This window comes from Temnothorax nylanderi, unplaced genomic scaffold (genome assembly GCF_030848795.1).
Source record: "Temnothorax nylanderi isolate EJ_2023f unplaced genomic scaffold, tnyl_v1.0 TNYL_tig0008_pilon, whole genome shotgun sequence".
Classification (NCBI taxonomy): Eukaryota; Metazoa; Arthropoda; class Insecta; order Hymenoptera; family Formicidae; genus Temnothorax; species Temnothorax nylanderi.
Genome location: NW_027249070.1, coordinates 506,074 through 531,915, shown reverse-complemented (window position 1 = coordinate 531,915; position 25,842 = coordinate 506,074). Strand labels below are relative to the sequence as shown.

Genomic DNA, 25,842 nt, shown 5'->3' with positions numbered 1-25,842 from the left:
TGATCGGATCTAATTTGTGAATAATTTAAAAAGTTTAAATAGTGACACTAAAAGTGAAACATCATGATGTTTAAAGTGTAATTACAACGCTTCATAAATACTAACAATAAGTAAAATTATCACAATAAAAAATTCGTGATATGTTTCACATATAACGTACGTGCGAAAAAAATATTTTTCTCGAATGTTATTGTTGTTGAATGGCAAAGCGAAATAATTTGTTACGTAGTGTGTGCTATCGTGCACCGTGTTTGGATCTATATCCTCCAAGACGTTGTCTATCCGTGCTTCACGTAAAATGTCTCACGACTGTGTATAGTTAAAATCATCGACTAGAGTGTCAATCTCGCACCGCAATCATGCGGCGCGGTGATACGCGGTGCCGAGATTCATCTCCGGAAAATCATCTCCCCCTGAACATCCCACGGGTCCCCCGTCGTCCGGTGCAACGACGACGGAGTCCGGAAGACAGCGCGAGGTTTGAGTAGTCCGCGAGTCGTCATCGGCGGCAGTATCGTCAGGAACGCGGCGGCAGTCCTGCGGGAGGTTGTGCGCGCAGCAGTGACGGGACAAAGAGAGAAAAAGAGAGCCCAAGTTCCAGAGAGAGAGGTAGCGAGATTTTTCCCCACCGCTTGGAAAAACCAACCCCCCACCAGCCGGGTACCGTGGGGGCAGGCGGCGGTGGCGGCGGCGTGGAAGAGACGCGCGGCGGGCTGCGGGGGCGACGAAAAGAGGGGGCGAGGAGGGTTACCCAGGGTGGTCTCGGTGGTGGCTGGGGGCGGCAGCCTCAAAAATACACCGCAACCACACCGCGCGGCTCCACCGCAGAAGCCGCCATCTTCCACCGCCGAACCGAAACGAGACCGCGCGAGTTAAACACCCTATCCTACTTCCTCCGAGTAGAAGCTGCCCTGCCACCCGCCGAAGCAACGGCCAGGTGAAGAATCACCATCGCCGCGACGGCGACCGATTCTGACGGCGAAGGACATTTGGGATAGACATCTGCGATCCTTGAAGCAGAAAAATTTCGGATCGGTGTTGATGTGCGCGAATAAAGATATACTGCGCGGATTGTGATCATCGCCTCGATTGCAAGTTGAAATTCCAACGTCAGTGTTCGCGAATTTTTAATCGTTATTTGATATGTACAGGTAATACATTTTCGTGATTGATCAAGACTTCGATCGACGAGAGAGATACACGTGACGTGCGCGGTCCTCGCCAAAGTTCGGTGAAACTTGGCGCGGTGAGCGCCACGTACGGAAACATATGGTTTGATTTGAAAAGCTTTCTGATATATATCCTAATGCAATTTTAGTGAAAATACAGAAAAAAAAGAAAGTGTGTGAGCATGATGCCATCAATGATAAGGATCACCTGTGCGAAACAGTGTTTTAAGCGCGCGGTAAGAAAGCCATCTCTCTAAGTCTGTTTCCGAAACTGGACTTTCGATTCGATGATCAGATTTAAGTGTTTCAAACAGTCGCGAGTGCTCCTTCGTCTTCGATAAGAAGACGGCAGGCTGAGGACTCGATCAAAGAATCGAGAATACGTGGAAAACAAGGGTCGTCGAGATTGCCGACGATTCCAATAAAACGAATTTTCTCCGCGAGTTGGCAATCGAGACGAAGAAGAATTTGCAAACGGATGCCCTTGCCTTCGCCCCGCAGCAGGATAATGAAATAAGGATCAAAGAAACCTAAGGCCCGCGAGGGAAAGCCCGAGAAAGCCGCCGAAAAGTCGCGCGTGCCTCTCTATTCCGAAGAAAACAAATCCAATTCTCGCCGGAAGAAGATATCGGTGTACATTCGTAATGTGTTCCTCGCCATTGGTGAGACCAATTTGTGCTTGTAAGATTCTTAGACTGTTATCGAGTGGACTCGATATATCGACTGATCGCGCATGTCGAATATAACAATCAATTCTAATGACAAAACTTCAGTTTGTGGAATAAGGTATTGTAACTACTTACATAATAAAGTATATCACAAACGCAGACGTATCATCAAAGGACCAAGCATCATATCGAAATTGATTACAAGGATCGATCTTCTCACGGGGATCACGTGTACAGATACTTCATCTAGAATTCGGGAAAGACAAGACGTAAACAATTGAGCAGCCGAAATCATTCGGAAAGCTTGCAGGGAAAGGTGACATCTCGATCAAGAGAATCAATGATATCGTTCTCATGACGAATCCTTCGCGAGATGTTCGACCCGAGGAACGGCCTCCCGGTCTAGACTATCCTGATCCTAGATCAGTACGCGGCAGTCATCAGGCACATCAAACAGTGAGTCAAATCGGCGGGCCCAGAATACGGAGGACCCGGGCTTCGTCCTCGAGGAGAAGAATGCACTTGGTCAACGAGGTTCCTCCTCAAGGTTCGGCCGGCGGAAATCATCTCCCCGATTATGCTCTCACCGCCGATTTGCTTGCCGAGAGGACATTGGATGGACTTCTCGCCGAGCATCCTGGCGAACTTGTTCGCACAGGTAAAATTATATTTAAAAACAACATTTATATAATATATAAAAGAAATTTTACTATACACAATTATTTACTATTCGTTATCATATTTTTATCATAATCATAGTATACAAAGTAAAAAAAAAATGTAGTAGAAATGTAATTTTAACTTCTTCAGAAAACTATATAGAAACGTTTTATTTTTTTTTTAATAATCTTAAGTTTCGGTAAATAATCTTCTAATATATGAGATATAAATCCGATGGTACTATATGATTGATTAATAGACTTAATGAAAACAAATTTGTTAATGTAGATAAAGAATATAGCGTTTTTTTTTTTATGTTAATATAAGGTTCCCCACATGTGGTGTGCACGGTATTGCCGTCACATTGGAGATCGAACAAGACTTTGCCGGTAGCCTTCAAAGTAGTAGCCCTCGGCGAGGTCGGAGATGGTACCCTCGTGAGCGTTCGGGCTGGAAACGATGAGAATTGTTGCGCGGAACTACGAAATTCTACTGCTCTAATGAAGAACCAGGTCGCCAAATTCAATGATCTTAGGTTCGTCGGTCGAAGTGGTAGAGGTAAGTCCTACACCGTACAACCTACATTTCCTTATATAACAATTATTTTAAAGTAATCCTTACCTTAATCTATATAATTACGCTTTAAATATTAATATGATAAAACACTGAAGAATATATTTTCTCTTTTCTCATTCTTGATATCTTTGTATATTTGCTTTATAAAAATAACTCTCACTGATTGACGTCGAAAACTTGATCAGTTTTCTGCTGGTTCACCTTCTCTTCCTATCTTAAATCATTCAGACCTCGCTACATTAAGGTGGTGCCCCGACTGATGGCCTCGTTTTTCCCGTGTCGAAAGCCAAGCACGGGCTACCACCTGGCCCCTCGTTCCATCCTCATTTTTAATTCACGCGACAAATATCGTGACCCGGTATCTCCTCACGACTGCCACCCACTCCATGCCATGCCAGGGTAAGAGAGCGCACGCGGAGATTTTTTAATTCCCGGCTCCGCGTTTCAATAATTCAACGTTTCTTTCGTCCGAGAAAGCGGAACGTAGGGCGACGAGGGGAGAAAAAATTGGGGTCCGAGGTCTCTGAATAATGCTCCCTAATAATCGCAGCCATTACGGACGGTTAATGCAAACGTTCGCTCCTTGAAGAGGAGCTGAAGTAGGGAGAGGGGGGAAGAAGCGGCACGAGAGAACCTAGATCGCAGCAGGAAAGGAGCAAACTTTCCAACATCCTTTTTTTCTCTCCCTCGTCTCTCCTTTTTCCACGTATAGGAGTCGAGGTAGAGAATCGGAAGATACGAATAACGAGGCGTCCTTTAATTCCTTTAATTCGACCGAGTTGCACCACCGTTCTTTTCGTCCGCCTTCTCCCGTCGCTCTCCCTTTTCTCATCTTTTCCCGACGACGTCGAACTTTCGAGAGAGCAGTCACGGGCGTACCCGGTTAACGAGGGGGTGGTCGACTTGTTTATGGCAAATTGGAAAAGGAAATTGCGGGGTTTGCAATATCGGTGGGTTCCGCACTACTTTTGTCCGACGGTAGACCCTAAACGGCACTCTCCTCCCTCCCATTGACTTACTTCGACGATTCGTTTGGGGTGCAGAATGATAAATTATTATTATTTGTTGTCGTATTTTTGTCTGCATATCAACCTATTTACGAGCGATATCAATTTGAAGCGTCATCCAAACGGCACAGCGGCGTGTTAGGATACCGTTGGTCCCATTCCACATTGGCCTTTTCCACTCCAAAAATGGAGAGATCCAAGATACTCGTTATAGAACAATGGAGACCGGGAAACGGTTTCGAGGATTTTTTAGCGGGACTCGCGAATGAAGATATCGCGGATATATAGGAAATTGTGGGATGGGATGGCGAAGCGCGAGCGAGAAGGACTGAGTGCGAGGGGGATAGATGGAGGTAGAGTGGTTGGCTGTAAGCGGCTTTGGTTTCCATGGCAGTAAGCCCTCATTACTGTATTACGGGCAGCCCCTAACTACCGCCGGTATGCAACGATTTGCCTCTAGATTCCCTATATGAAAGTGATGCAAGATCGTTCCACGCGCGTATCACAATCTCGCCGCTGGATTTTTCTTTCCGCATATCTGACGCCAGCAAATTTCCGTGTTGAGATAAATTTGAATCCTGTCCATCGCAATATGTTTCAAATATACCAGTTGGAAATTATGCGCGCGCGCGCGCGCGACAAATGCAATGAAAGAAAAGAATATTTGAAAAAAAGGGAAGAAAATTAAGCGCGCTGTGTAAAGACCAACTATAGAAGAGGTGAAACGTGTTATTATCTTCAAAAGAAAGGGCAAACAGATCCTGTTAAATAAATCAAAAATTTATGATGTTTGTTAACGAGTCACGTCGCGCATATCGCGCTGCATAATACCACAACGAGACGAGGAGCCCCGGATGCATTTTATATACAGATTCCTCACGCGTTCCACTCGCTTTTTTGCCTTCGTTGTTTTGCACGCATCCCGTGCTCGCGCACTACCGACTTTTTCGGCTGCAAATATTTGTCTCATGCTCGCCCGCGGGCTTTGTCAGGCCAATTTAATATTGCGAATGCGGACGTAGAGAATTGATCGTGGTCGAAATGCGTGACGACGTTGATGGGGTGGCGGCCGAAATCCGCGTACGAAGAAAACGAAGAGTAGAGCTTATCTGCTTGCGTAGTTCTTGTGTCGGTGCAAAATTGCCAGTCATATTCGCCGAACAGCAGATTAGTTTAATAAAGTATAAATTTTTTTAACTCTTAATTTGTACGGAACAGAGCTCTTGGAATCTTGGAAATATTTCTAAATACATAATTCTGCATAAAAATAATTTTCTATATAAAAATAACGGATGATGATGAATTTAGCATATCGTCATGTTTTTGGACGAAATACAATTTGTCCAGTTTATCTCGCAGATGCTAGTTGATTGTTTCCGGAGAAATCGTCATTTTTGTTACGGATAAACACGGATAAAGTCGAATGTGAGAAAAACTTGGACGGTGTCAAGCCGACAAGTTTTTTCCTGACTCGCCGATTCGCTCCGACCCTTTTTAATCGACTATAATCGCTTTCATTCGGTCTTACGCGCTGACCCAAAAGAGGGACCTCTTCTAGTGCGATGTGTGCGGCTAGCGAGTGTAACGACTACGGTCAGGGGTTACGGGGGTGACGGCGGAATATTATCATACCGGCGCAGGGGCGTATATCACTCGGCCACCCCTTTCGCTCCCGACAGGGATTAGCGTCAACCTCCGACTGCTAGGAGTCACGGGCCGTACGGAGACGCGGCTATATATATACGTGTTTCTCTGCGATGCATTGGTGTTGGGGCGCGGATGAGCGGAGAGCACGGCACGGCGCGGCGCGGTGCGGCGCGACGGGAGAGGGTGGCGACGGGCGTAAAAACGACGGGCATAAATACCGGAGTTACCTGTGTTTTATGACGGTCCGGCCGAGGTATAGGCAGGAAGAGAGCGCGAGAATCCGAGGGAAAGCTCCGACTATCGACAGCCAGATCCTGACCGATGTCCTGGCGCAATGGATCCCCGTCTCGCCCGTAGAGCCGCCTCCGCTCTCCGTTCTCCGTTCTCTCTTTTTCTCTCTTTTTCTCCCTTCTCGTGGAAGGAGGACTCGTTTTAGATTCGCCACCGCATGGCAAGCGTTGCAACATACGAGCCCGAGTCTGCCGCTGTCACGAATGCAGATCCGAATCTTCGATATCTCCTTTATGAGTCGAAAGAAAAACGCGTGGTTCGAATATCGAACCTTTGATCATTATTATCACACTATAGAGTGCTTCTAAATTGCCAAGATTTTACTACGTGCAGCGATATTTCTTGTCAAACAAAATAATATGTTCTCAGTTGATTAAAACTATAAACAAATAATTATTATTTTATGTAAAACAGCACAAAATTCTTTCATGATAACGGAACTGCGAGAAGCTATTCGTGGAAGCTGCCGTGAAGAGTTTCGTACGAGACGAAAATGATTTAATAAGTCGTAAAGGTCCGTCGTCGTTGAAAAGGGTCGACGTTCGTTTTCATCGACCTTTTAAAATAGCGGATCTCTGTTCGGTCGACCGAACAGCTGTTGCAATCATTTGCCCCTGCATCGGCAATACTTTGCTTTGAAGCGTGTCCAATCCACTAAAAAGTTCCCCTCGATTTACTAATCTCCCGAATTATAACGAAGCCACAGGCACTTCATTAGTAACTTTCACCTTAAAAAGTCTGCTGAATAACGAATAAAAGCGTCTTTTTTTTAAAAATAATAATTGATGTGAAACAATTATGGTTTCATTCAGTTTTCTAATAGATTCACTTGAAGCTTTAACAGACGTCAACGTTTCAAAATAAATCTAATTTTGAAATACGAAAATTAATTTCCGGTGACAACGACAAACAATTCCCTAAAGAAAGACTGTAACTTCCAACGTCAGAAGATATTTTAGCGTTTTCAAGAATCCGAATACGCCAGTTTTAAATCTGTGAGAGCGGTTGGCAAATCTCGCCAGCGACCATCTCGCGGCGACGTTTTTTGCCAATTAAAAATTAAAAAATCCATCCCTCGGTCAAGTAAGGGATCGCGGAAGGGACTGCAAGGGCGCGAGGGGAGTCGAGGAACGCACGGTCCTATGGCGGATGACTGCGCCGAGATTTTCTACCGATTAAACATTATTTTCCGCTCTGGTCTGTAGTATGAGTCGCATACGTACGTACATATCCGTTTCTTTCACATATATTAATTCCACGTTTCCCTACTTTATTTTCTCGATATTTTTCGCTCCTCATTCCGTCGCGCCAACAGCAAGGCAGGCTTTTGCAAACGCTTCAATGACCGCTCGCCCGGTCGCGCCGTCGCATCTAAAAGTCGTTATGCTCGACGTTGCGATTATTGCCAGTGGGAATTGATCCTGACAGAAATTTATTCTGCTGCAAGATTCCGGCGAAATCATCGCGGAACAATCGCCAAACATATTTATGCGATGACGCTTTCTTCTTGTAATCAATGATCTATTTTCAACAATAACGCCGTACCGTCAAAAATTTGATAAAAATACAAATTATTAGTATTTATAATCAAATTTATAATAACCAATTTTTACTTTGAACGAATGCGCGTGTGAAATAAAGATAAAAAAGAATTTCCTTTCAAACATGTCACGGCGGCACACGCTCAGCCTCGTTTACCATGATTCGGGTAGTCAAAACGTCAGAATCTTAAAACACGACAAACACTCCGAAATAACGATCCGAGCAACCCTCACACTCGCACTCGCTTCACCGGCAAACATGGGGAGTTTTTAACACTGCATGATCTCTGAGTAAACTTAGGGTAAACGCCAGCATATTCTCGTGTCTTCTAGCACAATTCTTGTCGTGTAAGTAAACGCGAGCCAACTTTGCCCGAATTAATTTCTCAGCCGATTCGTTTGAACTCATCCGAAGGATATCTGAGAACATTTTGCGTTCTTGCAAAAACTTAAAACTGGACGCATCCCAGTTACAATCAATCGCCTTATGCAAGAATTGCATACCCGCATTTTTCCTTTCAACTCTAGATAGTAAATTTTAAACTCTAGATTTAAGAAATGCTAATACAGGATATTGCCGCGTAAAAATAGCGAGCCCTTCAGTAATCTTTCGAAAAAGTCCAGTATGACGAAAAATTCTACATCCCACTCGGACATCATAATCTTTATGGATCCTCTCAATCGCGTCTGCGACCAGGCAATATTTTGTTGGATAAAAGTGACGTACGATGCGTGTGGATTAGTAATTTTTTCAAACTTGTTTGCGAGTACAAAGGATGCTAGAATGAGTAAAATCCTCGGTACATAAAGAAGCGCTTAAAGCAAGAAAGCGGCCAAAAAAGTTTTGCACCAATGTTTTCCAATCTCATAAATCGCGTGGTAAATCAGAATCAATTTTGTTGCAATCGGATTATTGCAAAATTTCTAAGACTGAGAAAGCCATTTTCACGTGCAATTGACCACCATGAATCATTCGTGTACAACCGATGAATTAGAATCTCGCTAGACGTAGATAAGTCGGGGAAGAGGGGAAGAGGGGAGAGTGTTGTAGACCCCGAAGGGTAGATCGTTCTTCCAGCGAGTTACACATAATGCCTCATAAACACCCTCAAAATGCCTGCCATCACCCCTGCCATCACATTGCCGTCGCCCTCTCGCGCCTGACACCACGTTGGCAATAAACTTCGGTCTCGTTAACTCTCAGCCACGAAATCTCTCCAACGAAATCTTTCACACCCATCGTGAGACACGTGAGTTTCGATACATCGTTTTCACATTGAAGATGTGTAGTATTTAAATACGTATGACAAATCACTTATTACTTAGAAAACTGATTTTTTAGGAGAAACGAAAGAAATATAAGATCGAGATCACCTAATATCTTGATATGAAACAGAATACGTGAAAATCAGTCCTTGATAAAACTTTGGATGTCTGGCTGGATAGACATCGTGAAACAACATTAGCGCGAAAATAGCGGCCAATCACCGCGCGACGCAAAAGGGAACGCGCTGGAAATGGCACGGCTCCCTTGGCGAAGTTTAAGTCCGGTATTTCGCCCAGCGACGGGCGGTAAGCCGGTTAAATGTCGTGGTTCACCGTAAAAACGCGGTCGTTTACCGGGGGCCAGCCGCGCCACCATAAAATAAAACTACCCGACCACGCGCGTGTACATACCGGCCGCACTTGGCGACGCCATTATAAGCTGTATAACTTTATTGTCGCGGAGCGCGGAAAAGCGCGTAAATGCCCCGCTTTGTTCTGCATATATTTCGTCGCTGCTATTTTCTTCGTTTGGTATTGCAATACGACGCGATGCGACGCGACGAGATGGCTGGCCGCCCCCGTGTTTTATTTCGCGTACGCGCGATTACCGGGACCGAGTTCGATGCGTCGAACGCGTGACGAATTCCATGCGACGCGCGCGTCATCGATTGAAATATTTGTGCCGAAAACATCGAAATTTAGTAAACGGCCCGGCCAGTTACGAGTCGCGCTTCATCTGCGCGTTTGCCAATATTGTTCCAGGTCATCGACGGACTTGGAGAACGAAAAACGCTAACGTGCGAAAAACATATTAACACACCCATACGAGATATTGAAATTATAAAAATCAGAATCTGTACTTCAATGTATCGTAACTTCAATGTAACCGATGAAATATATAATCATGAGAAAGTATATCGTTGAAAAAATAAATAAATAAAATACAAATATGCTTATACTTAAAAACTATTGAAATAATAAAAATAACAATATAAAGTTCACAAGACAGTACAATTATTACAGTATTGTAAATATATGTTGTTGAAAGCAATATTTCAAGATCGGGCAAATTATCGTCTCAAAATTTCGAAGGGGAGGATATCTCATCTATCGAACTACCGAATGTTGTTGAAAGATAAAACAACGAAATCGCGCGTGACGGGAGACTGCGTATTTTAGGGGGTCGCGTTTAGCGCCGGCAACATTAACATATTCCAGCCTATACGGGAACAAACATCGACGCACTGGCGTCACTCGTTCACCCCTTACTTCCGGCACATTTATGTTTTGTTTCCAGCGAGCGCACCGCGCGCGCATTGCCGTTTTGCTCGTGCATGCCGTCGAGCACATATCCTTCGCGATAGCAACGGATTAAATCTGCCAAGAAATTTCAATCCAATCAATCGCGATCGCTGCCAGCCAAACCGTTCGTGTATTAATTCGATAAATACATAAAGTGACGGTCATCATTACGTAAACGCTTGTAAAATACATTCGTTTCACTTCGACATGCAAATGTAGATAGAGCATTTGGTTAAACGTTAAACAATGCAGAACATAAATCGCGAAAGCGAATGCAATTCATGAGATTGTGCGTCCTGAGAATATTTCTTTTCGTGGTCGGCGAATTGGATATGAATAATAGAGTCTACGAAAACCAAGGAGCGCGGAATCAACCGTGTCTTTATGGTTTTTGATCTGGCAACGGAGCCAAAGCACGATATGCTACATCGTCCCATTGGGAAAAACTCGTCTCTCGTTTTACCGCCAGGGGATAATTCTTTCTCATCTCATTCTTTCTCCCAACATCTCTGTGTTGATTTTTGTTTCAGGGAAAAGCTTCACCTTGACGATCATGCTGCAGACATCGCCGCCGCAAGTAGCCACCTTGTCAAAGGCGATCAAGGTAACCGTAGACGGTCCAAGGGAACCGCGATCGAAGACAAGTGAGTACAACGTTATCTACCGAGGATAATAACTTTTTCCTAAAGTCGAGCTATGTCTATATATGTGTGGAAAAAGTTAATTAAGAATCTTAATTAACGAGACAAACCGACGAATATTATTCGACGGGAAAGATGCACGATCGCGCACTGTCGCGATTTATCATCGAATTGCACGACGACAATTCATGAATTCATCCCACGTTGTAGGACACCAGGCCTTTCATCCCTTTCACTTCGGACCTCGTCCATTCCCCTTCGGACACCCACAGGACCCGTTGGGATTCAAACTGTCGGGTAAGTCGGTACTCTCTAATCAAAGACACACGCGCGGCCTCCATCATCTTCGTCGCGACGAATTTGCGCGGATACCTGGTTCCAATGAGGCTCACCTTCAGCCTCTCGGCACGTCTCCCCGTCGATAGATAACTAAGTTTACAACCCCGTGCCGTGCTCCTCCCGAGAGGAGAGCAACTGCGGCAACTTCGGCGGGCCAGGGTCGACGCCCTCTTCTCGCGCGCTAGCTTCGTGGCTGCGAAGGGTGTCAAAATTGAGCGTCGGCAGGCACCGACTCAAAATTGAGTTTTGCCACCGGCCTCTAAGTGAAGAAGACTCTGATTAAGCCCCGGGCGCGAACTCTGCCTTTTCGTTTCGAGGAAGCCGCTCGGTCCCCGCTTACGGAGAAGTCACGAATAAACTTTAGCTCCCTTAACTTTGCCATCGAGTGGCTTACGGCGCGGTAAAATACCTCACCAACTTAAACGATCAAGTTGAAGCATTTTTTTTCTTTTTTACTTTTAACATAACAATTTTTATATTTGCAGTACTATTCGTAAAAATTTTTTTCTTTTATAAAAGATTTCATTAAATAAATAAATAACGAAATATTGCTGCGGATTGTTTTTAGTGTGTACTCAATCAGTCTTTTTCTCGGAGGGCCGATAATGCGTTCGCTGTAATATAAATGATGGTTTAAACGATTTCACCGTCGCCAACGTTTTCGAAAAAGTTTTCAGGTATCCGGCCGGTTCGACAGGACAGTCGGGTGGCACGAATTCCATTGAAACTCGTTCGAAGCTCCAAATTTTGATGGGACTAGCCCGGAGCAGTGAGGGTCGGGTACTGATACTGGTGCACCGACAGTGTATTGTTTCGGCATGATAAGCGGCTTAACGGAGCTTCGCTCCCTCCTATCCCCGAGGCGTACTACGGGATGGCAGTCCTGCCGTCGATTTCTCGCTGCTACTCCCGTCCGACCCCGCAACCCCGGTCTGCTCAATCAAGAATCAGCCACTACCGCGCCCGGTAGTACGCCGGAGCTTTAACTTTTCTTCTCTTTGCGTCTCTTGCCATCGCGATTCGATCCACGGATTGTTCTAACATGATTTCTCAACAAATCATTGGCACTCGGACTAAATAATCAGAAAAATCATGCAACATTTTTAAAATAAATCCCAGGAACTACTAATAGGATGAAAAAAGAAAAAAAAATTACGTTATGAAAATTTTCACAAGCTCAACTTCGTTGGAATGTCAGAGTTCTTTGTCAATATTAAAGTATATCAATTCGTTAGAGATATAATGCAAATTATTGACGTACGGTTTTAGCACGTCATCGGATTAATTGTATTCGCACAATTGGGTCACCTACATTGTTTCGGCTAGGGTGCAAACGGCACTCAACGAATATCGATCGGTTTATTTCGAGTGATGTGCTCGCGAGTTTTTTCAACCCTTTCGCTCGGGGTTCGCCGGTCGGCTCACAGGTTGCGCCTCCATCCAGTCCAGCAGAGGGTCGGTCAGTCGAGCACCTTTCGAACTTTCAAAGCCGCCCAGCCGCTGGGTATCGCTGACTAGGTAAGGGTGTTCAAGAGGTGGTTTATTAGATATCTGCGCCAGGAGGGTTGATAAGGAGAAAGGGAAGAGCACTATCGAGGGTGTGAGACGAGTGGCTGGCCGTGCAGGGTTGTTAAGGTGCCCATTGAGGTGTAACTAGGGGGATGTTATTAAATTTCGTTTGGGCCTACCTCGACAGCAGGGACGAATTTTATGATCTCCCCAAGGGCTTCGTGAGAACGCCGAGGTCCGACGGACGGGCTATGCGTCTTTTCTTCCTTTCGATCTCCGATATCGCTTTCAATTTCGTCTTTTTCATCAATCTCAATATATCGAAATGACATGTTACTCACTTTTACGATGTAATTAATTTTATATTGCACAAGTATCTTTGTCTCGCTTAGAAAAGCAACATTTACAATTTTTATTACAAAAACATTTTCTTCAATAGTCCATATAATATTTTTCTTATTTTTACTAAAAATCACTTGCATTAATTATAATAGATGCGTGAAGTATTAAAATTAGAATTCTAAATCGCAAAAATCTTGTAATGTTCCAAAAAGCTGTGAAAGGTAAACTATTTCCGGCTTTTCTGCTACAATAATATTTAAGAGCTTCACAATACATTCAGGAGCGATCACTAGCAAGCTCAGGGAAAATTAATGTATCCGGCGACAGATACCACACGGTAGATCGTCGCTGAGATTGTCCACGAACGAAAACACCCCGATCGCGCGCGTCCCGGGAGGCCGAGCCCGTCGTCTTTGTCAGTCTGGCTAAGGGGATGAAAAATCGCGAGGTGCCAAGATTCGAGTTAACAAGAACAGCTCGTGCAGCCCCAATCTGCCCTCCCTCTTTCCGCTCTCCCGTGTCAATTAACCGCCTACGAGGGAGAGGCAGGGTGGTAGAGGAGTTGAGGAGAGAACCGGAAAAATCGCGACCCCTGTTTCAATAAGGTGGCCTTTACCTCATTTGGGGGAGATTGTTAGGAACGCTCAGTTTAAAACTGTCGCTTCGTTTCTGGATCGTTTTGCAGTAAATTCGCGACTTTCTTTAAAGCGGATCTCTCTTCTTATCGAACATATAATTTGCGGCCAACAATTATGATAAGTGTAGAAATTTTATTCTATATACTATATTACTGAGACTTATTTTATGCATATATATCGTTATTCTTATAATATTACTGCTAGAACTCTAAATGTGAAAATATCGTAAATCTTATTGACTGCTAGATTGGCCTAATCGCGACAAGTTCTATCGTGGTCTGCTACGATCGTCAGATTATATTCCTCTTCCAAACTTGGGTACCATCGTACCTGATTTACGATGCGACGCGTTTAAAGGGCTCTTTCACGTATACGGAAAACCGTACGCGGCGGCAACCCTTCGGGCGTGCGGTCCTTAAAGGGAACCTTTTTAAGGGTTGTTCCTGTCCACCCCCGTGTCGAATCACTGCGGATCCTTTAAATTCGCGTCACATTTCACCCCCTCAGTGCGTCTTGCAAGGGCGTCTCGGGGTGTTCCGTCTTTTAATCAGGTCCGGCTACCGGGACCTTTCTCTGGAAGCGACGGTAACTAATGACGCTCTCTCTAGCCTCAGTCTCATCTCTCATCTCCTTTCCTATCGTTGAAAATCCACCGAGCCTAAGAGATAGAAACCCGATAGCGTCTCGCGATATATCCTCGAAATCGATCTATCTCAATCCGATTTCTCTTCAACACTATTCTACATTTATGTGATGTCATGGGATCACATCCACACAGGCTGATACGCGCAGCTATTAAACTTAATACTTACTTTTTTAAACGCTTTGTTAATAATGGTTATAAGAAACTTACGTATATTTAGCAAAGTTTTAATTACTAAATGAAAGAAGTGCTATATGTGTTGATAAAATTAATCTGTTTATTTTACACGATCAATTGTAAAACAGGAACTTAATAAAATTATATGTATAATTTTTTAGCGCACCCATTGAATCAATTATTACACAATTAATGATAATAAATCAACATTAAAATTAAAATTATTTATATAATCATGGAACATAATAAATGATAAGAATGAAAATTTATGCACCACTGAGAATTGCCAATTTCTTAAAAGATCCATCATTTTTGCACTCTTTCTCAACTTCAAAGAGAAAATCTCGCGACAGCAGGATAAAGATAGAGTAGAAGGGAGAGAGAGAGATAGCAATTTTCTCGTCCTTTCTCGAAATATCTCCTCGTAGAGCTTAGATCGGTGCCAGGGACCTTTCCAGGGTGGCATTTTAGGGGTTGCTGCGACGCGATAATGAGAACGGGCGCAAAGGGTGGGTGTGCAAAGACATCCAACCAGCAGTAGCTAGAGGATAGAACACGGTGTGGAAAGAGGAACGACGAACGAGTCGGAGAGAGTAACAGAGAGGAAACGAAGAGGTTGTGGAAAGGGGAGGAGATCGAGCTCCGCAAGGGTTAACGCCTTAGCAGCAAGAAGGGCGTTTTTAACGCCTGTTTTGCATAGATTTGAATAGATAAGACAGACAGGAAAATACGCGAATTAATTTATTATGTATCTCAGAGTGGTGAGATCAAGGAGGTTTAAGGCGAAGAACTTGAAGGACTTCCCCCTCCTTCGTTCACAAGCTGCGTGACAATTTTCAAATCAATGTCTCTAAAACATTTCTTAAGTTTCATCCCTGCAAACCCACGCGTAAAAGTTAAGACGTCGAACATTCAAGACAGTTTATAAGATACGATCCGTTTATAAGATATAATCTACGCGATTTATTTTTAGGTTCGAAGAAACGATATTATAATAGTAATTTAGTGAGCGAGTGAAAAGTGTAGTCAAAATTTGAAATCGTGTCGCGCCAACGAGTTCTGTAATCGACGTGACCAAATTTAATTCACCCCGCGGGTGGCTCGGCGGCGAAACGTATATAAAGCTACGCTTAAAAGCTCATATTACACGTGACGTCACATTACCGCATCTCGGGAACGGCGCGACCAAAGTACGTAGCACATTTTGAGCACGCTGCTCGATAATACATCATCCCTTAAAGCCCCCGATGGAAGGCACACGCAAAGGCAACTAACCCTAGGGCCGTAACGTTTAAGCTTAACATTTCTCACCCCTTAAAGGGTAGCAGCGGCTCCTTGAACCCTTTCAGCCTCGCGTCTCCCGCGCTCTGTCTCCCTCGCTCCTCTCACTCTTTCCCAGATCTCGCCGGGTCCCACCCCTCATTAGTCTTCATTTGTTTTCGGAATTATCGCCCGCCAGCCGAACCCAACCCGGCACGCGAGTTCCGTCGAAAGAGGGTGCACGGCATTTTCGAGGTTTATTAAATTGAAAATATGTTACACCCGTTCTAAAAAGGATGCATGTCGTGTCGAATGTTTTTACTTCATGCGAAATTGACAAAGCTGTTTTCGGTAAAGAGAAAGAGAGAGAGAGAGAGAAAGAGAAAATTTGCTAAATATCCTTTAAATATCAAAAATTTTTTTCGAAAAAAATTTATATTATATCTTAGTAATTATAGAAAGCCCATCATAATTGTTACAATTATTAAATCATGTCTCCTTGTGTAATTTTGTCACACAAATGTTTCACCATTGCGATGTAGTCAATAATCCAACCTTTATTCAAACTTTATCGATGATACTGATGAAAGATTATTTTTAAGGTGACAATCTAAACTTGATTAACAAACGAGAAACTGATTGTCAGTTATCGAACAATGTTCGCACAATGCTTCCGTCATCTAATAAGAATCCGCGTGTCTGGAGAGCTTACCGAAGCGGTTCTTATTCATGCACCTGCCAACAGAAGCCGTCCGTTGGCCTCCGTAAGCTCGGTGGCAGCGGTGCTTTCGCGCGTCTCTTATCGTTTTCTTAATCCCCCTCATAAAGCAGGAGGGCTACGAGCTCTCACACGGCTAGTCCGTTCAGTGTGCCACGCCGGTGTGGTAGAACGCGAGATAGCGGTGTCCTCCCTGGCGAGCGCGCGCGGCTTAAAGAGAGCTTAAAAATCACCCCTTCGACCCCTACCGAGCTTTTTCACATCCCACCACCCGTCGCAGCGCGACTGGTGGGAGCGTACGAGCAACCAATGGGGCGATCTGCGCGTCTTTATGGTCACGCCCTCGTGCCAGTGACCGGACAATTCTCCCCGCTCCGTTGAAGCAAATTTCCCCTGTTTGCCACCCCGCCGGAACTCCTACCCCCGTCGCGCACGGTGGCTTCGCGGCAGCCTTCACGGAATTTTTAAACTGCCCCGCACAGATGACGGCATAATCTGTTATTGATCAAGGTCTTTCGAAAAACCGATACCACGTTGATGATCACGGTGCTTACTTCTTGCACCGTTCTTCTTGCACCGCGACGTGCCGAAAATCAATCACGTTACGCGTTACTTACTCATTATGTAAATCAAAAGAAATGGAATTTTCTTTTCATAATCTTTCGATAATCCAGGTAATCTTTGTGAAACAAATACGTTTTGCTTGTAAAAACATGATGAAAATCAAGTTATTGTTTTATAAATAAATACGCAGTAAGAGCAGTGATGCGACTTATGTCAGTTGGTTTGTCCAACCGATCACCCTTGAACGAACTTTTTGATGTCATAAATTTAATTGCATTCAAACACATGCTTGTGCGGCCGCGCGATATTGGCTATTATCGAAAAAAAGGTGATCGATCGTCTCTGCATTCTCTGTTGGATAAATTTAACTGTCCATCCACGTCAAAACCGCCTCTACGTCAAAGGGATGCGTTTCTACGACTCCAACTGTCAGTCGATCACCGTTTACCTGCCAAAAATTATACAACGCCACCGTGATGCCCAGAAATATGTTACGTCTTGTCACAAAACGATCGTATCAGTCACTTTCAGATGCTGTCGTCTGCATTGCGTTACTCAGTTCTGAAAAATCGTATTCTATTATATATATATAATTTAATTTTTCATATAAATAATTATTAAGATATCTAAACATCTTGAGATTATTTTAATGTGTAGACGTATATAAATTACACATAAAGTATATGTGTCTTTCATTGCAAATATTTATAAACGATATGGAGGTCACCGCGGCGTGGCGTGATGACAGCGGAGACGCTGAACAAATAGAATCCTTGGAAACGTGTAATCTGCATTTCTTTGATTGCACAGGATTGCAACACCTGGGTCTGGAGCAAGGCGCGGGCCAGGGATGGGGTGGGTTACCCCGAGGATCTCTACCACCGCACTGTCTTCCACCGCCTCCCGGTCATCACCCACACACACATCCACAGCCGGTTGGTGCATCGGCCTTCAACCCCTTCCATCATGCCATCGAACAGAGATCCCCGAGGCTGCCTGGACCTAACGCCGGTAAAGATACAAAATTCTCGTTATGAAGAATAAGAATTTCAGAGAAAGTTTAATTCGAACAAGAGAACACTTTATTTGAGTAACACGGCATTTTCTCAGGCGATTAATAGGCGTGTAATTTCATATGTCTATAAGAATCTTCGAGGAATGACTTGGGTCCTATCAGTGTGTCGGTGAGGGAAGTAACGCCGACAACGTCACCCGGGAACCCCGGACCGGGCTTGCTGACGACAGCTTCTGTGACGGCACCGACGCCTCCCGCCGAGTCGACCACTACTACTACGACATCCAGTCCGTCTGGACATCATTCGCACTTTCAAGGTAAAGACATACACACACACACACACAAACACGAGATCTGCTTAAAGATCCGATCCTTCATATAGTCTTCATGACCCAAAGAAGCTAATATCTTGTTTATAACACAGGTCTTCATCTGCTGGGTGCTACGGGATCCATCTTCGGATCGATATTCGCGCCATTGTTACCACAGTCCTCTTGGCTCTACAATCCCCTGTATCACACGCAACAGTACATCCTGGAGCCGGAATGGCACGCTCTGGCCTTGAGAATGGCTCAACAGCGATTGCAGAGGCCGGATCAGGCCCGATTGGAGGAACTCAGGAAACTCAGAAGCAGCAGCGACAGTCCCGAGAGCAGCACGAAAGACGAAGAACGGAGAGGAGACGATCAAGGCGCTTTACGTCGATCCGGACTGGATAGTCCTGACGATAGTATCGAAGTGGACGATAAGAACGATCAAGATTTGAATAGAGACCGCGTTAGAAGCGACGAATCTATACCCGAACAAGATTCCCCGAGAATTTCGCCGATCAGAAGCGACCTGGAGGATGCCGCGTCCACAGACGCCACCTTCCAAGAAGCATCGATCCACCTACGGCAGAGCATAGAAAATTTAAACGACTCGGACCTCCAAATCGATCAGGATCAGATCGCCCGTCGCGGTGACCTCACTGTAAAAATTCGTTTAGAAGGTACGGTCGATCTTAGCACGAAAAAGGGTCAAGATAAGGAAAATGTCGGTCAGGATCTGACGACGCGAAGAAAGGAGGATGGGATAGATGTCGAAAGAGAACCCATTAGATCACGAAGAGAAAGAAGTCCTAAGCCTAGACAGGTGTGGAGACCTTATTAAGAATTAAAGTCAGTATATTTGTTCTGCGAGAATTCTTCAAGCGCGATGATTTTAACGAATTCGATAATCAAGACGAAGAATTTGATTGTCGAACAAGTCAGAATGAATTTAATATGATCTAGGCAAATTTTATCATGTGTTTTTTTCAGAAAAAACTTTTTTTCGTTGAGAAATCAACGAATATTGATTAATCCCGTCGATAATCTGAGACTAATCCCAAAAGTGGAACTTGCACGATGTTGTAGAGTAGTTTAGCAATGCTAAGCGATATATCATCATCGTCAAGTTGTCGAGAGATAAACGGAACATACCCGTTGGGTGCTCGAACATCTCGCGCGTAATGCGGTAATCGTCTGCTTGAAAATTAATTATCAGAACTTTCGGACGAACTTTTTTGTCGAAGTTATTTATCTATTCGTGTGCCCGTTGCGGTATCGTCTAAGAACTGTCATGGACTCGAGGACTAACAGGGTTTACGTTCGCATATAGTATGTACATATATACAATGACGTCCGATTATTATATAAGTTAATGTTTCCAGTAAACGTTAAGCACACTACCCTCTTGTCATTCCAATTAAGAATACTTCAACTTTCTGAATGTCTTATCGACTACACGAATATGCTATTGAAGCGCGCGCGGCGTGCATACATGTGTATCTTAATCCTGAAGAACGAATTTCTTAAATTAGAATATATGTTTTTCCGTGATCGTATTTATTTTACTTCTATGAAATATTGTCGATTTCAGAAAAGAAAATACTCGTGTGGCAGATGACATTTAGGGGGTTTTCTGGTACAAGCGAAATTACGAGCAGCCTACGTTGTAAATATCACTATATTAAAAATTTCAAATCCTGGCCGAGTCACATCCTTTATTAAGCCATTGTCTTCTTTTTATAAAACAACGTCATTTTTGAGGTACAGAGATATCGATATCCAGAAAAATGTCATTATACAATTATCATTTACATGATCCACAAGTCGTTTTGACGACGCTGTATGTATTCGTGAGTATTGGCTTTAATCAAAATCATTCATTGTTTAAGTACATCATCAAATAAAGTAATATCATCCGTTCCCATGATATCGATTTACTCTCTTATGTGATCAGAGTAGATTGCGCTGAAGACGTGTCATGCAATTCAAATTGGTAAGTGCAATATTGTTTAATTATATATCATAGGATAATTATTTATCAAAGCGTTATCTTTTCACGAAAACAATAATTATTTTTAAAATAAAACATCTCATATCCTTTTGATACGCTTTGCGCGATAATTAGTTAAATCACTAACATCAAATAATTGACATTAATATACTCTTGTTTGAATACATGTATACATATACATGTACATACATACATACATACATACATACATACACATACATATATATATATATATATATATATATACACGCTTGAACAATCTTACTTCCATTACTTCTTAAAAATGCATTACACTTGAAATATTCTTACAGCGCTTCGCGATAAAGTGAACAAATTGCAATCGTGTATCGAACGACCCACGCGTGCAACCTAATCCGGTCGGACGAGATGCAGCAGATTCAATAATTCGCCACGATTGCAATCGAGCGGGATGCACCGCACGCAAAAACGGGCAGGCTCGATATCCGCACGGTGAAAAGGTCCGCGTGATTGATGGAAAACAGACAAAGCACCCGTCGGCCCCGCGCGCTGACCAGCGTCCCTAAAATCGAGATAAAAAGACCGCAAAACAATTTTCTACATTATTTTCCGATGCGCGCCGGATCAAATGAGCAATAATGCCAACACGTCGCCTCCACGAATCTCTCTTTGTTTCACATTTTTCAACGAGTCAATCTATCTCCGTCCTGCGATCACTCGTGACATCTTTATATCACAATTATTTTTGTTACAGGATAACTGTCTACATTTATCTAATTATAAATATTTGTACGAAATCCGTAAACGGAAACTGAATCAGTTTGTGCGATTTGCATAAATTGTCGAGAAATATTCGAATTTCCGCCATACAAATAAATTTTAGTCAACTTTTACTTTCGTACCGTTAATGAATGCAACGGGTAACGCGTGTCGTGCTTAGTACGTGGTCGATGTACCGTCCCCAGAAGAGCACGAAAAAACGTATAAAAAAAAGGACGGTTATGTTCGGCGACGGCACGGTTTTCTACCCTTCGTTCTCTTTTTTCCCCGAAATCCGTATATGTCTATACTGGTCGGGTTATCGCAACAAACTACCCCAATGACGACACGATTAAAATTTCACGGCAAGCTGCATGAGCTCGAACGCGCTCTCTCACTTTCTCTTCCTCTCTTCTCCTTTCTCTCTCTCTCTCTCTGAACGAACCGTTTCTATATGATCCCTCTCTGCGCCGTGACTGCCCCCGATCGTCCGGTTGCCGTTCTATCCGATCCCCGTAGCCCGTCTCTCGTCCCACGGCTCCGCCACCCCCTCGTCCCTGTTGGGTGATTGGTACGCGACCGCAGCCACCCCCGCTTTTTAATACACCCGCACCTGCATAGGCTGCACCCGCAACCGGTGAGCTGCCATACCATATATATACATATATACGTGACGGGGTGCATCCAACCCCTCTACGCGAGCGATATCCCCCTCATTCTCCCTTTCCGGCCGGTTCCGGCATGGAACTCGTGGCCCTCGTCTCCCTCGCGCCAACGCGCCGCGTCAACGTCACGGTATACTGAGTGATTCATCGATCGAACGTATTCGCGTCGTCCCTGCATCCATTCCCCAAAATAGCGACAAAGACTAGTCCTCTCATGGCGCGTAGTTCGTACACAGGCTCGCGACACTAAAACCGCCGCCAGCAAGTCGCCGGATATAGGAAAATGCATTTCGCGACAGCTCGTAGGCTGATTGGCTGATTCTTTCGATCACGATAACGAACGGAGCTTTGTGTGCCTTTCACAAATCCTGACAGCTATTTTAAATGCAGAGGAAGTACAACTTTGTTTAACACATTAACCGAATTGGTCATTTATGTCAAGTACTCTTAATCTCAAACATAAAATTTGTATTTGTGTAGTTCTTAATTAATTAACTTTTTAAATAAAAGTTTATGAGAATAATGTACGTTTTCTATTTGACGAATAATAAACATTGACCAAAAAAACAGTTCAACAGCATCAAATATCTATCAAAATTAAGTACGTTCGTAAAACAGACACTGAGGAAGAAGAGATAAGAATAAACATGGGCATATCAATAGAATAGAAAAAAGAAGAAAGAAGCAATCACGGATCGAATAAGAAAGGCAGATCGCTTAAGGGATGCTCGTTTATTCTTTTTCCACGTTGGCGAAGGTGTTGAATCTCAGAGAAAAATATCTCAGCCATAAATAAATTATAAGAGCCGAAAAAAGTTCCCCAGCACACCGGCATCCCGCATCCCGCTGCCGCTCCGAGTTCCGGATAGCGCGACGCTCGCTAGGAGAAGGTCAGAGGTGTACTTTAGTACTTTTTGTCCTTCCAAGCTGCCACCGGCTCCGCCCGACCCCCCCGCCTTTTCCGTTAGGAGAGGGTGTTCTTTTTTATTTTTTCGCTACCCTCTCTCGCCAGCCGAGCACTTTAGATAATAAGGCCAGGGCGCTCGCTACGGACGAAAGGGTAAATTGGGTATTCGTCCGAGGAATTATCTCTCTAATTTCTTTAACGTACCAGTCTCTCACCTTCCGTTCCTCTTATGTATGTATAATTTCCATCGCACCGCGCGCGCAACCCCCTTGCCTCCCACTTACTATCGGGACAAGCTCGAACCCTATCAGCGGATATCAGAGTCTCCTCATGCTTCCTGAAGATGAAAGCTTCAGCCAGAAAGATTAGGAATAGCCGACCGCCTGACGTAATTATCCTGTCGATTCTTTTGATGCGGTTCGGCCAGTTAGATTCGCCACAGCCATTATCATCTTTTCAATATTCAGCATGTTAATTGCTAGATAAACGTAACTTATCTTGAAATAAATTAAATCTATACGCAAATAGAAAATAGTAATCTCTTTCTATTATGCAAGTATCTTAGTATCAAGTATATTAGCATTAAATTATACATATCAAAAATGTTTCAAACATATAAACAAAACTGTGTGCAATGTAAGACGTCCGCTTCCATCTCTTTTTCTCTTTTGTAGAAAATATAACGAAACTATTACATGCTGCACGTTGAAGCTAATAATAACAAACGATCGACGATGCAAGGAGGGATGGCGATGTAATTCGTACAAATGATAGTTCACGACTATCGGTTGACGAGGGTGGAAGCTCGTATCCATCGGAATGGCCCTGAAATTAGATCCTACCCTTGGCGCAGGTCCGAGTTCGACAAATTCGGTTAGCCGGATGAAAAATGAAGCGCCTACTATCGACAGCCCAGCAATGAGATCAGCCGGTCGTACAATTTCTTTTGTAAACTAAAACTAATCTTTTATTGAACCTTAGTTACACGCGATTGTAAACGCAGAATTTCTAAGATTCTATTAAATTTTCGAAATTAATTTTTTACTTTTAAATCTTCTCAAGTAATGTTAGCGTGCACACATTTTATATTACAATGATCAGTTTTGACTCGAGGATTGCTTTACAAAGGATCAGTCCATCGTGACTCTCCCGCGGATCAGATGTCAACGCAGAAATAACTGTAAGAGAAGAGGTTTATTCCTCGTGTAGCCCGAAGCGTTCGTCATATTATGTTTGCTTCTGGTGTTTGCGACTCCCCGTGCTCCGGATGACGATATTTCGAATGAAGGGTGGCTCGGTAAGGTGGATATATCTGTATTTGTTTCCTGGGCGCACGAAATATTTAATGATATGCGACATATAATAATCTAGCAATTAAGAATTATGTTAATCCTGGATATCATATCTCTCTCTATATATTTTTTTTCTAAAAATTATAAAAATAACCAAAATCTCAACGGTAATTTTAATCTTAAGTATTGTTGGTAAATCTTGAAATCCTCTATTTTATTCTAGATATTCAGCGGTAAAATCGAACTGTACAGCAAACCGTCAACGACCTTAATTCCATTTAGGTGCGCTTTCCAAATCGTCGGCAGCATCTTTTCAATGGTTGAGACGAACGAATCGAACGGAACGAGTCGATGAAAGGGGAAGCGAAGCAGGAGGTGGCAGCATCGCCAAAAGCGTAACTCTGCCAAAGACAATATAAAAGTTGGGAGGGTCTCGCGGGATTGGAAGTCGTAAATATCATCTGCTAAATAAAGCTTCATCCTCGAGTACGACTTGGGTGAAAACCCCTTTGCACCACGCGCAGGAGGGGGACAAATCCAAGACAAAGACCCGTAACGCCGACTAACATTAAAATATTGAAAGGAAGAAGAGTGGAGTGTACTAAACGGTGTCTCTGCTCGATCCCTTATTTTTTGCATTTGCAAAATATGTTTCGATTTTCATATTTTAACATTAAGACAAATTTTACTAGGCTCGATTATTTCTTTCCCCCGAATGAAAATTTTAAATCAATATATTGCAACATAAGGCACATTTTTGCGTTGATATTTCGATCGCCCATTATTCGAAATGCAAGTTGCTTAGGAATCGCAAATGACACAGAAGAAAATAAAGCGTTTTAAAATTAAAATCTCCCCATCTCCGTGCATCCTAGAAACTTATTCTTCCGCATCGGAGTGTCACATCATGGTTTGCTTAAGGCATCCCTTCGAAAGAGTCGCGCGAACCATTAAGCAGAAGCGTTTGGCTAACCGAGACAAAAATCCAGCGATATTTTTCTATTCCCTTCCCCGTGATAGGCGGGCGACCGGAGGGTGGTTGAATTCCGTGCGTGCCAGCACGGACAAAAGACAAACGCCGTTGTCGTCGTCTTTCGTTTGTTTCAAGCGTCATTTGTTTGGCGGCCTGGATGGGCTCGTGGCTTCTCGAGATTCGAGGGGGTGAAAAAGAGTTCGTGGTGCATTCGCGGGGAAAGACGCGAGAGACATGGGGTTGTATGGTTTAAAAAGGCTACATTTGAATACCACCGGAAAGAAGCACTCTTGCATCTAGGCTTTACAGTGCCATTCCAATGTCCATTGCATACCATTTCAAGCACGATCAATGTATAAATTTATTATTATTAGAAGCGAACTAATAACAACTGAATGTTTTTACGAAAATTATAACTTGAAAATCGTAATGAGATTGAATTTTAGTGAAAGTAATTATATGAGCGACGGTGAAGTCAAGGAAAATTTAAGCCTGACCTCTTTTTGAGATTCTTGAGATCGCCGAGAACATCTTGGACATTGGAAAGTTCGCAAAAAAAAGGACGACAATGACGAAAGACGCAGCAGTAAAAAGAGCAAGCCACGTCGGGAAGGGGATTTCTTTCATCAAAAAATAATTAAGGTTTTCTATGGAGATGATGGATTCGACGAACCTGCCGTTCGTTCAGTCAATGTCAAAGGTTGACAATAGGTTCAATGGTTGGAACGCTCCTTTATTTAAAGTAGCTTTGTCCTCGCGATTGCCAAACCCTCTTCTTGGCCCCTGGTCCATGGATTTGGATCTAGATCTGGATCACAGATAGATTTGACTCACGGATCCGCTTTTCTATGTGGATGACCAGCAAAATTAAGAAAAGAAAAAGAAACTTATACACAGGATCGTGTCTTATAGTTGATTATATGAAAAATTTGAACAAAATTTGACAATAAATTTAATCAAGAAACACCAAGA

General features: G+C 43.5%; 1 protein-coding gene and 1 long non-coding RNA gene across 2 annotated transcripts; both read left to right on the top strand.

Moving 5' to 3' along the window:
- LOC139783410 (uncharacterized) lies at positions 1–19,984 on the top strand. Its single transcript, XM_071722563.1, has 7 exons — positions 1–2,495; positions 2,825–3,055; positions 10,658–10,771; positions 10,979–11,065; positions 17,769–17,969; positions 18,105–18,290; positions 18,398–19,984. The coding sequence occupies exons 1-7, from the start codon at positions 2,192–2,194 to the stop codon at positions 19,123–19,125; spliced, it is 1,851 nt and encodes a 616-aa protein (XP_071578664.1). The 5' UTR covers positions 1–2,191; the 3' UTR covers positions 19,126–19,984.
- Positions 19,985–20,565: 581 nt separating this feature from the next.
- LOC139782526 (uncharacterized) lies at positions 20,566–24,376 on the top strand. Its single transcript, XR_011720912.1, has 3 exons — positions 20,566–22,588; positions 23,280–23,902; positions 24,121–24,376. It is a non-coding gene; the product is annotated as an uncharacterized lncRNA (long non-coding RNA).
- Positions 24,377–25,842: the final 1,466 nt, after the last annotated feature.

Bases quoted from the DNA above. Each gene is read 5' to 3' on its own strand.
- LOC139783410 (XM_071722563.1), top strand. From the start codon at position 2,192: ATGACGAATCCTTCGCGAGATGTTCGACCCGAGGAACGGCCTCCCGGT. The intron at 10,772-10,978 runs GTGAGTACAACG...CCCACGTTGTAG, and splicing joins GGAACCGCGATCGAAGACAA to GACACCAGGCCTTTCATCCC. The intron at 11,066-17,768 runs GTAAGTCGGTAC...TTGATTGCACAG, and splicing joins GTTGGGATTCAAACTGTCGG to GATTGCAACACCTGGGTCTG.